Here is a 12,591-nt window from a genome sequence, read left to right as displayed (position 1 = left end):
CTACAACAAAGGCCAAATATACTTGGAACTCGTTTGTATAAAAGGAAAAGCAGTTAAAACGAAGGGAAGAATGTAAGATGCTTGGTCTCTATTTTTAATGGGGGAATATTTGAATATTAAAACTCAGTAGTCAAGACAGAAACTGCAATACTGGATCAGATCAGTGGTCCTTCTAGTTCAGTACCAGATACTTCAGAAAAAGGTGCAAGAAGGTAGAGCTAATCAGTCTCCCTCATTAGATGACATCAATAGTCAGAGACTGTCTTAAGTCCCACAGCATGACATTTAATATAAAACTTCCACAATTTTTGTTATTGATTATAGCAAGTCTGGAAATTCTCGATATCCATATAAACGTCCAATCCCTTTTTGAATCTTGCTAAGTTCTTGGCCGGAACAGTTTCCTGTAGCAACAAGTTCTACAGTCTAATTAATATTTTTTCACACAACATGCAATCAGTTTTCAGCTTCCCATTTTAATTTAATGCCCCTCTGCTCTTGAATTCTGAGAGAAGTCCCTGATCTAACTTCTCAAAAATTGCATATACTTACATTACGTCCCCTCTTTTTCGTTTCTTTTCTAAGGTAAACAATCCCAATCTTTTCACTCTCTCTTAATAGGAGTTTTTCCTTTCCCATGATTATTCTTGTTACCACTCTGAATTCTCTCGTTTAGCAGTATACTTCTGAAGATGGGGAAACGTGCATTGCACACAGTATTCCTCATGAAGCCACACACTGATTTATATAAAGGCATTATAATATTCTCCACCACATTCCTCATTAATCCTAACATGGTTCGCTTTTTTGATCAGTAGCTACACACCAAGCAGAAATCTTAATCTTCCCTGAGCTGCCTACAATGATGCCAAGTCCCTTTCCTGAGTTGATAGAGTTAATTTAGAAATCAGAAGAGGTGCACAAGAAATTTACGTTTCCCCTGCCAATGGGCACTACTTTGCATTTATACACCCTATGTTTGTCACACTATTTCTCATTCATCTACCTTATTTAGGGTTCTTTGAAGTTTCTCAAAACCTCTCTGGTCCTGTCATTTGCAAAACTTGCAAAACTTGCTACTTCACTACTCATCCCTCTTTCCATGCGCTTAATTAATACATTAAACAAACATGGGACCTACTACAGAACCCTAGACACCTTGCTGTTAACCTTTTGCCAAGATGAAAATTGACCATTTAATCCGACTCTTCGCTTTCTTGTCCTCCTACCCACTTTTTGATCCATGACAATACTCTGCCTCTCATCCCATGACAACATAGCTTCTTTAAAAAGGCAGCCTTTTGTGCAGGGCCTTTCTGAAGTCTAAATAGTTTATGCTCACCATTTTTCCTCTGTTTACTACTTTACTAACAGGTTCAAAGAATTCTGAGACATTAGTGAGACATGATTTTCCTTTACAACGGTGCTGGTTACATCTTAGTATATCATGATCTTGCAGGTGTTTTATTATTTTGATTTTAAATTATCATTTCAGAAAGGAGATAAGAGGTTGGATGAAAGTTTTCAGTGAGTAAAGAAAAGAAGTCCAGATTTTAAATGTTATTGTGAAAAAAGTACAATGAAAATGAAGAAAACTTTCTCACCCTTGTAAGTAGCTTGACCCAACTGTGTGATCTCTAGATTACTTTGGAATTTTTGTTCCTTTTCAGAGGTCATTTTTCCTTTTAGTAGTCCTTTTTCTATCAGACATCCCAGTGCTTCTCTAGTTATAGCTGAGAGGCTCTTTTCTTTAGACAAAAACTGTTGCTGAACACCGAACAGTGTGCCACACATAAAGTGGTAGATCTCTTCAGGGGTTCTTGCAATCTACAACATTTTAGTATGTGATTGCAACATTACGTTTAAACAATCTGACTATCGTTATACGCAGCATGATAGGTAAGTGTAAAGCTACAATCTTCGTCTAGCTGAAAACATTATGCTTACTGAAAACATAGGGCAACACTGTTCATTTTATGTTGCTACAGAACTGTGTGATACCTAAGTTATACTACAGACATTCTGGCTGTGAGAGATCAAACACTACATGGCATTCTGTTCTAACATTCCAGCTTTCAGTGTATTAGTTTTTTGGGGATGGGTGGGTGTGGGGAAAGGGCTCTTTAAGGAGTGAGTAATACAAAACGTTTAAAATCAACGAGGAAACAGAGCAGAAACCACTTGGGACTTGTCTACATTAGGAAATTTTTTCACCATGTTTCAACATGATTTAACTGAGTTAGCTAACACAATGACGACCTCATCATCATCATTAGCGTAGACAAGGGCAAGTTGTGCTCTGCACTGTGCAAGCTAGTCATGGTCAAACTCAAGGCCTTAGTGAATACTAATATAACTGATTTCCATCTTAGTGAAACATACAGTTATTCTGCATCCACACTCTAAATATCAAAATGCATCTCTTTAGTTGCTCACAAAAGAGTTAAATTGTTACCTTTAATCCAACCAAAGACAGGAGCAGGCTTTGGATTCCCTTAGTGAATTCAAGAAAGAGGTTGCTGTAACAGTTCTCCAAAGGACTGTTTACTAAATCCCGAACCTAAAAAACAAAAACAATTGTTATTTACACTATTCATTCATAAAGTCTCCACAGGTGAAAAATATTCCACTTTCAAAAAATATCTGGAAGGTTTTTTTAAAAATATCAAGCTAGTAAATAAGAAAATTGCTGGAGATGTCCAAGTTTTAGGACAAGTCCTTGTGTTAGAGACTACACATGCTGCAGCTCTGGTTGCTCTCATGACTGCAGAAAAGGGTCCCACAAAAATAATTATTACAAGGAGAGTAAAATAGTTACTGCTGCTTTCAAATGAAGAGCTGGGGGCAAACAATTCAAATCCCCTCCTCCCCCCCATCAACTTCTTCTGATGACTCAAGCTACCACATTTTTTGAGTAAGTTACCAGATGTTTGTCTTTTTCTTGCACTATAAGAATACTTTCACCAGCACTGTCAATGCCAGCTCGACCAGCTCTGCCAATCATCTGCTTATACTGGCTCTTCTTCAGGAACTCTCTAGCAACATAGGGAGCTCTTAAAATAACCCTACGAAAAAAGAAGAGACTTTGAAAAAGCTATGTTCTGTAAACCATCAGTAAAGTTATATTAACACAAAGCTCTCCCTAAAAGAAAAGTGTCTATTTGCCTCATGATGCAAGACTCATTGTTAATGAGAATTATGCATGCCTATCAAATACAAAACATGCCCCAACAGGTCTATTTGAAAATCAGGAGCAATACTGAGCATGTGGAAAGAATCTTTGATAAAATATGAACAAATGCCAAACTGAATTTTGTATCAGCTTAAGAACTGTATCTAAACACCTTATTTGTGTTAAAAAAAAAAACCTAACAAAAAACAAATAAGCAACTATGCCAGCCTGCATTGCTCAGTCATTACATTTTCAAACAAACACCTTTATGCTTTCTCCCAGGCTGCCCTTCACACTTTGGAAGAGCTCCTCATAAACATCCACAAAACTCACTCATTCAAAACACACTTTCTCCAAGATGTCAACAAAAAAAGCTTGATGATGAGTAGGGCTGCTGGTGTGCTGAGATTACAGCCTTGCACATGGTCCCATACTGTCTCATGGTTTCCTTGTATCCCCCCATTTGTCTCTCTGTATCCATCTGTTGTCTCATCCTATACTTGGACTGTAAGCGCCTTAGGGTAGGGGAAGTCTTTGTGTTATGTATTTGTACAGCATCTAACACAATGGGGTTCTGGTGCATGACCAGGTGCTACAGTAATACAAATTATAAACAGCACCACAATGTCATCAAGGACTTTTACAGATAACCCACGAGTTGCCTTACCTGCATCTTTATACTGTAGCATCTCCTACTACCATCTATAATTTTTAAAATATTGATTTGATGCAAAATGAGATTCACCTAAACAAACAATTTGGACTTCTGTCTACACTATACAGGGTTTAAGTTTTATTTAAATTGAGAATGTAGAGCAATAGGAGAATTATTTAAAACACAGACATGCATATTCCATGAATTGTCAAATAAAGAACAAAAATGAGTTTATTTCCAAGCCCTCAAAAGTCTCCCTGAGTAATAACTATTTAGAAAGGCTATTTCTAAAGAATTCTACAAAGAAATAAAGCCAAAATTGCATTTTGTCACATTCTAGTTATATTGAATAAAAAAATCTAAATTTAACAAAAAAGATTAAACACAAACTCTGTCTCTAGATCACAGAATTCTAATATAAAATGTTAAAAGGAGACAAATCTGTTTTATACTGCCAGATTATTCAGTAGCAAGCCTACAAAAAATTGTGCAGCTAAGATTTACTAAAACACAAATATTACGGTTTAAATCATGCAATTTAAAAGTTGAGTCAACTTGAATATAACAGCTTACAAAAGTAAATTAAAATTAGTTTCAGGTATCAGATGCTGTGAGCCCTCTGCCAATTTTTGTGGTTTTATATCACATTTTCCTTTTTTAAAAATTGTTTCTCTTTTCCCTGGTTGCTACATGAAAAACCCAAACACGTAGAGAAAAAAGATTTCCTACTCAATGCTGACAAATGCACAAAGACAACAAATTGGAATTACATTTTTATTCTCTAATCTCTTTCAGTTATAGTAATTTACTATTGTACATTGATGAGTTAAGACTGCAGGCTATCAATAACCAATTTATCTATTAAAGTGTAATTTATTTTAAAAGCTACTTTTGGATAAGCCCTTTTTTCTGAAGCAGGCAAGAAGCCATTCTCCAAGCCAATCAGAATACATAAGGTAACTGATCACATTGAGAAACAATGTGTCAATATCCTGCCAGAGTGTGTAAGTATACCATTTTCGAATGGTAAGACAAGACCATGATGAATAATAAATCATAGCATCTGAAGTTCCAGAATGCATTAATTCAGCATTTGTTTTCAGTAAATGCATCAGCATTTACACAGCAACAGGTCATTTGGACACACTGCTGTAATCACCAGCATGACCTCAAACATACAGATTGAACAGATGTGCTCTATGCTAATACATTTTTGGGTTGTCTACATTTTTCAATAAAAGGACTATTTTCAGTGTAATTCCACTCAGAAAACTCTCTAAAAATAGCATTATCTGTTTCCTTATTTACTATCTCAGTGATTTAATATAACATTTTCTCTGTTTATAAGTAAAGTGATGTTTTTCTTAACTGCCAGCTCTATAGATTCTACCTGAAAGCCAAGATGTGTTCTTACAGTCCCATGCACCATCGTAAGTAACAGATTCTGCAACCCAAATTCTGCCCTCAGTTATGCCTGTGCAATCATCTGATTTGGTCCTGTAATTGGAATTTAGTTACAATTCTCTTAATTATACTTGAGTCAAAACAGAATGCAGTTTCATTGTTCAGAAGGATACTGGCCCAGCAAGGTTCCCAGGAGCAAAAAGCAGAAACACTCATCTTTGAAGTCAGCAGATATGACTAACAACATACAAAGAGAACTACTGTGTAGATTGTGCCATGTCTAATCGCTACTCAGAGTGGAATCTCATTAATATAATGTTGACATCTCCAACTTTAGACAATGCAGGAGTTTTGACAATATAGGATTTAAATGAATCCTCAGAAATACTTTTTGCATGGCTAACCTTCGAGCTGGCAGGTTGACTCCAGCAGCTAGCGTAGATGTGCAAGTAAGAAGGCACAGGACACCTGTAGAATAAGCCTCCTCTATACGTTTCCTTTCGTCACTGGTAAGGCCGCTGTGATGGTAGGCAATACCAAATGGAATGGTTCGCTTTAGAACAGGACAGAGACCTCCTTTACCAATATTCTTCAAGTCCTTAATAAGATCTTGTTTCTCGTTTTCCCTGTGATTTTTATATTCCCTTGAGTGGTTGGGGGTAAATAAACAAACACCTTTAACATTTACATTTTAACAATTCAGTAACTACGTTAAAAGAAAAGGATACTTCTAATTTGCTCCTGCCCATTCTCCATTACTACAGCAAGAATATGTTCACCTCAGCCTCTGAAGTCCAGAAAACATTTTCCAGTGTTTCTAATATTATTTTTACCAAAATGAGAATCAACGTTAGTCAGTAGCGAAAAAAAAATCAACCTATACTCTCAGTCAAGAAAACAGAAAGGATCATTATGGTAAATGTTCTATTTCAAATGCACTGAGATGAGTGACAAAAATGATATAAACTGCCTACAAGTCTAGTAATAGCACAGGTTCTTTTCCTCATAGGCAGCAATCACGATGATGGGAATATCAAGTAGTTAAGAGATTTCAATTTTTGGTATCTATTTTGTTAAAGTAATGAGATATACACACTGAAAATGAGTGTAAGTGCCATGTAACTTCCTAGAAAGATCATTTCTATAGATTTTTTTTAATTATTATTGCACGAATCTGAGCATATTGGTTGAGATATTGGTTGTTTCATTAACAGTGAAAAAAAAAGTTAAGATATTCAACTTTAAAATAAAATCCACTGTTTGTTTGCGTCTAACATTCACAGCATATGTAACCAAACACAAAGAGCTGCTTAAAAGGCTACTGTTAGGCATGACCAAGAAGAGAACCACTGAGAGCATGAAAGGGACACAGTAAGTGCTGTAATTTACATAGAACAGTATGAACAAGATGGGAATTCCATAGATGGTCTCAAAAGGAACTTCGTCATTTTTGCTCTTTTTTCTCCCCAGTGTTTATATTTTTTAAGCTGATTCTTGAAAAATTGTATTTTAGTGCCTGTTTTTGTTCTAAACCAAAAATGGGACTCTGTAACAGGAGTGTTTCCTTCAAACTATCCTATAACTCCTTTCACCCAGGACAAGTTAATTTTTTTTTTGTTTTTGATCAGGCAAGGATATTTTTTCATCATCATTACCACCATCACCATGGGAAAAAGGCAGCTGATTAATTTTTGTGCTAAGAGGTAAACAGTCAAGGTTGATTTGGCATTTCAGGTATACTCTAAAATAGTACTAAGAGAAACATACTTGTTCAGGTACTTGCATACCATTTCAGCTACATTTTCACAGTTCTTTTTAGTGGGACAAAAGACTAGGCAGGAGTAATTTGGAATGACTTCCGTCACCAAGGCAATAAGGTGGTCAGGGTCCATCTTCTGCAGATTACTAGAATACTGAAAGAAAAGAGAGGGTGGGGGGAAGTTACCACACACACTACTTGTGGTTACTACATGAATTAAACCTAAGGTCCGGACCCTGCAAATCAATTCTGAATCTTTTGCTTTAAAGATGCAGAACATTAAGGGATGCTCAGAATTTGACTGGAGGTAACAGAAAGGTGTGAATGGAACGTTTTGCATCTTTACTACCATTGGAGCTCATTCTGAACACTGGTGCTACATGTTCGATGCTATTGGTAGTCACTCTGTCAAAGGAGAGGAGTACTGGTCTAGAGATCAGAAGGTTTTTGGGGGGTGAGGGCAAAGCAAAAAGTAGGTACAGAAAACAAGGAGTTCTGATTTTTACATTATGGTCACCCATTCCCAGCTGTTGAGAAGAGAGGATGCTGGGGTGGTTTTCCTGGACCTTGCTCATAGGCGCTACCTTTTTGTATCAGCTTCTGGCTAGGTGTCTGAAATTTTCAAGCACCTCACTCCCCCAGTAAGAAGGGAAAAGAATTTCTCTCCCTTCTCTCCTGTACAGCTGGGAATAAAATTAAAATCTAAAAAACACCTCTCATGTTAGTATTTGGCCTTCTAGAGACCACTTGTCCATTGACATTCTTTCCCTTTATCATACTTTATATTTATGAACCAATGTGTCCTAAGAATACCTTAATTTACCTTAATTTTTGAATACTGTATACCTAAAGAAATAAAAAGTTTAATACATTTATCTGCATTACCTTGAAATTAAGAAGACGTGAAAAGATAAGGCCATTCTCTGCTTTGTTGTCAACTTCATAGATACTATCTTGTATTTTAACATACTCCTTTAATTCTACCTAGGTCAGTTTAAAAAAAAACACGATATATTAATGTTAGTCAAATTACTGTCCGCATCACTACAACTTTTAAACTATGAGATCTCTTGGAAATACATTTCCAAACTCCAAAAAAATAAAGAACCATTCTTATCTCCACAGCCAAGAGCTGGCATAAGGCATTGATTTGCCTGTCCCTTACCTCCAAGAATTCATTACCTCAGGAAAATACCTCTTCTACCAAGAGGTAAAGTACAGCTTGGCTGATGCTGTGACTAGTGCACAAATAATTTACTTTCAGTTTTGCATGCTATTTCATCTAATGTTAGTTACGTTGAAGGGAATCAGTGAAGCTAAGTATCTTTCTGAATTGCAACAGTATAAGTTAAATATAGTTTGTATTGTGTGCCACTTCCACTGCTGCCACCTATCTTTTAGAAAATAAATATGATTTGTCCCTGGAAATCTAGGCAATCCAAACAATGAAGGACATACATTTTTAATTCTCAAAGCAAAGGATCATTTTTTTAAACATCAAACTGTATACCCTCTTTTCCCTGCCCAGGTAGAGAAAACAAATGAGAAATTTCAGTGCAAAGGTTTTTTGTTTGCTTTTTTAAAAAAGGTAACTGAAGCATCTGATTGAAGGAGCTCAGTATACAAGTGCCTTCTCAATCACAAAGAAGGGCTGGCCTACTTACAAATTTTGTGCCACCTTAACTGAATTGATTAAGAAACCAACACAGTTAAAGCAGTACAACCCCCAAGTGCAGACATTTATGGAAATAAGCTGAACAGATAGAAGCACCTTTATACCAGTATAACTACGTTTGCACTTGGGAGTTATACTGCTTTAAACTGTGTTGGTTTCTAAAACAGTGTAACTGGTACAAAAACTGTGTGTTGAAAGCTCAGAGTATGAAACTAGCAGTCATTTTTAACTCTAAAAATGTTAAGCAATAGTTTTCCCTAGCCTTGAACACGTACTGGTCTAAAATTGTTAGTGTAATACTCCGCTTGCAGGAACTGCTGCAGGTCCCCAACATTGTTTAAAGTTGCACTCATTCCAATGATTTGAGTAGTTTCTATAAAATAGAAAATTAAATATTGAGTACATTTTCAAGTTTGAAACTAAATATTTATTACAATTAGAATGTTAAAAATGTCACAAGATGTATTTATAGTCTTATATAGCACATATAAAAAGAACTGAATTCAGCATTTAGGCAGCATGTTTCATCATGTCATTAAAAAAAAAAAAAAAGACCAAACAAAGCAGGCCACAGACTTTTGTACCTATTTCAGTGAAAGTTATCACAGCACAAGCAAAGTTCAGGTTAACAATGAACATATTTTAACACAGTAGTTGCCATACCAGAGCCAACTGTTGTAAACCCAACCTAACTCCGTTAATAAAGAAAAATTAAGGGAACAAGAAGCTTTACTACCTGTGTAGGAATTAAAGCTCTCATAGTGGTCATTGGATTAGACCAGCGGTCTTCAAACTGTGGGTTGGGAACCAAAGTGGGTCACAACTCTATTTTAATGGGGTCGCCAGGGCTGGTTTAGACATGCTGGAGCCTGGGGCCAGAGCCCCACAGCCCAGGGCTGAAGTCGAAGCCTGAGGGCTTTAGCCCTAGGCTGCAGAGCTCAGATTACAGGCCCCCTGCCTGGGGCTGAAGCTCTTGACGGTCATGATATAGAAGGCCCCATTAGACAGCAGAGACAGTGGTGTCTTCTACATAACAGGGTCCCAGACAATGCATATTTAGATTTCTTAAGTTTTACTCAGAACACCTAAGTGGCCGTTAGTGCCACACTTGAACAGCATGTGCTGAGCGTTCTCATCCACCCTTCCCACTGACAAGGTAGGTCACTGTATTCTGCATCAGCTGAAGATTGCAGAGGTCCACCAAGGTACAATTGCATTAGTTGACAAAACACATGGTAATACTGTAGCAAGGTCTGCATCCAAAAAGAAAATCTCTGGGCTAGTCACAGACATAACAGAAGTATCGCACAGAGCCTTTTTCTGTGTACTTAGAATAAAAAAGATCTTACACAACCCATGGCCACAAACCACACAGCGAAAGGGCAGTGCTCCCCACCTCCATTCTTCTAGATCAGAGACCCCCTTCCATTTATATAAAAAGAGTAAAACGTACCAATGATAAGCCCATTGGCTTCAAGACTGAGCTGAATAAGTTTATGGAGGGGATGGTATAATCAGATTGCCTACAATGACATGTAGCTGATCTGCAACTGCTACATCTCCAATGGCCAGTGATGGGACACTAGATGGGGAGGGCTCAGAATCACTACTGAGAATTCTTTCCCAGGCGTCTGGCTGCTGGATCTTGCCCACATGCTCAGGGACTAACTGTAATATTTGGGGTTGGCAAGGACTTTTCCCCCAGATCAGATTGGCAAACACCTTGGGGGTTTTTGCCATGCTTTGCAGCCTGGGGTCTGGATCACTTACACTTTACTTAGTGTAAATGGTGAATTCTCTGTAACTTGAAGTCTTTAAACCATGATTTGAGGATTTCAGTAACTCAGCCAGGGTTAGGGGTCTATTACATAGTGGGTAGATGAGGTTCTTTGGCCTGCAATACGCAGGAGGTCAGACTAGATGATCATGATGGTACCTTCTGACCATAAAGTCTATGTAATTTATTTGTACGTGTTTCAAGAGGCTGACACTGAAAGGTAACGGTGTGCAAGGAGTGAGGGAAGAGATTTTATTTGGCAGTTTAATTTCAACATAAATCAATACCTTACAAATTCCAGACTGCCTTTTGTGAATCTCTTGGGAGTTGTGACCTACCAGTTACGAAACACTGTTCTAGATTAATCCCTTAATACAGCAGCATCCATCCTACCCAGATCAGCTGCAGACACTTCACTTCCATTTAAGTTAAAACATTTCTCAGGAGCTGAGAAATCACAAACGCATCAGAAAACCATCAGAAAAGGAATAAAGAATTTAGTGTTGTCCCCACACTGGTGACTATGGGAGTGTCTTCACAGCATGGTCAGCTTGAGTTAGCACACCAGTTAACTGCACTTGAGCAACTACAGTTCAAAACAACACTTGAGTTACAGAATGAGCTGCAAAGTGACCGGATTAGCTGCTGATGAGTTGCTGCAACACAAGCTGATGGGTCCCCACTGAAGTACTAGCTCAAACTTCAGCAGCACTCAGGCTTTGACCCCCCTCTCCCCTGAGAATGTCTATGCTGTAGCTGGGACAGTGCTTCCCAGCACTGATAGACATGTGCTAGTTCTGGTCCAGCTAGCACGTTAAAAATAGCAGTGTGGCTGCAGAAGCATAGGCAGTGACTTTTGCAAGCCACCTGAGTTCAAGTCCACCTGATTGCCCGGGTGCATACTTGGGTGGCTAGCCTGAGCTGCCACCCATGCCACTGTGGCCACACTACTATATTTAGCATACTAGATCCAGCAGACTTAGGGTGTGTGTGTCTACCCATGTTGGGAAGCACATTCCCAGGTACACCGTAGACATGCTCTGAAAGGCTAGCGAGCTTGAGCTTACAGTACCACCTAACTCAAGCTACAGATTTCTGTGTGTGGCTCTAAGTCAAGTTATAACTCAAGCCAACTGTGCCATAAAAATGCATCCTATGCAATGGATAATATTTCACAGTGTCCGCCCCCCAAGGCCTTTATATACACATTTAACAGAAAGGGTCATGATGAAGAAAGAGGATTACTACATGGACACATCATGAACTCCAACAAAGCACTACAAATGGGTAAAAAATAACCACATTGATCCATGGTGAAATACACTATTACCCTGTGGAATTTCTGAAATTTTAGAAACCGTGAAACAATACAAAAATACATTGAAAATTGGATTAATCTCTCTCAAATTATACAAGCTGTTACTTAACATGATATTTTTAAAGGTAACCAGTCATGATGTAAGAGTTACTTACCGCTAGTGTAGAGAATTTTTGCAAGAATCATTTCCAGTATAGCTCCACGACTCCCCTCACCAAGCATGTGCAACTTCAGGGAAAAATAAAGAGAAGTGAGGCATGTTAAATTAGTTACTGACTTAGCAATATTTCTAAATACAAACCAGCATACCAATCAAATCCTAAATATTTTTAATATGGTAAATCTTTTGTCAGATTTCTCTGTGATTAAGTTTGGTGTATTTGACACTAAACGTCCCTCCAATAATGTCATCTCACTATAAAATATATATATTTTTTAAGGAGCATGGTGAAAGAAGTAGATCTAATACCATACGTATGTGTTTAACAACAATGTTTGCTTTCCATCAAATTAAATAACAATGGTCACAGGGATGGCACTTCCTGGAAGAAAATACTCAGTGCAGTGATCTTTATTATTACCCAATTAGGATTTATTCTGAACATCTCTTATCTTGATCAAAGAGTGCAATGAGAGGTCTGGGGCCGCCTGGGGGACCACAAGCAAGTTTCAGGGGGCCTGACAAGCATGGCTGACGTTAGACTCACTAGGGCCCAGGACAGAAAGCTGAAGCCCTGCTGTGTGGGACTCTATCCATGGCCCTTGAGTACCACCACCCAGGGCTGAAGATGAAGTCTGAGCCACTTACCTTCACGATGCCCTCTGCAGCAT

At 38.0% G+C, this 12,591-nt stretch overlaps 1 protein-coding gene across 6 annotated transcripts in view; it reads right to left on the bottom strand.

Annotated features, from left to right (window-relative positions):
- Positions 1-12,591, bottom strand: part of HELQ (helicase, POLQ like) — a 34,228-nt gene that overhangs the window by 11,626 nt on the left and 10,011 nt on the right. For 5 of the 6 annotated variants that reach the window (XM_030564990.1, XM_030564987.1, XM_030564989.1 and 2 more), the window contains 8 exons: positions 11,916-11,988; positions 8,941-9,038; positions 7,876-7,974; positions 6,999-7,144; positions 5,636-5,875; positions 2,924-3,065; positions 2,456-2,560; positions 1,605-1,827 (listed from right to left, as the gene is read on the bottom strand). In XM_030564990.1, the coding sequence (XP_030420850.1) occupies positions 1,605-1,827; positions 2,456-2,560; positions 2,924-3,065; positions 5,636-5,875; positions 6,999-7,144; positions 7,876-7,974; positions 8,941-9,038; positions 11,916-11,988 (1,126 nt within the window). The remainder of the gene's footprint in view (positions 1-1,604; positions 1,828-2,455; positions 2,561-2,923; positions 3,066-5,635; positions 5,876-6,998; positions 7,145-7,875; positions 7,975-8,940; positions 9,039-11,915; positions 11,989-12,591) is intronic. The other variant, XM_030564988.1, reaches the window with a different exon arrangement.

This window comes from Gopherus evgoodei, chromosome 5 (genome assembly GCF_007399415.2).
Source record: "Gopherus evgoodei ecotype Sinaloan lineage chromosome 5, rGopEvg1_v1.p, whole genome shotgun sequence".
Lineage (NCBI taxonomy): Eukaryota > Metazoa > Chordata > Testudines > Testudinidae > Gopherus > Gopherus evgoodei.
Note: the sequence above shows the minus strand (reverse complement) of the source record. Positions and strands in the feature narration are given on the sequence as shown.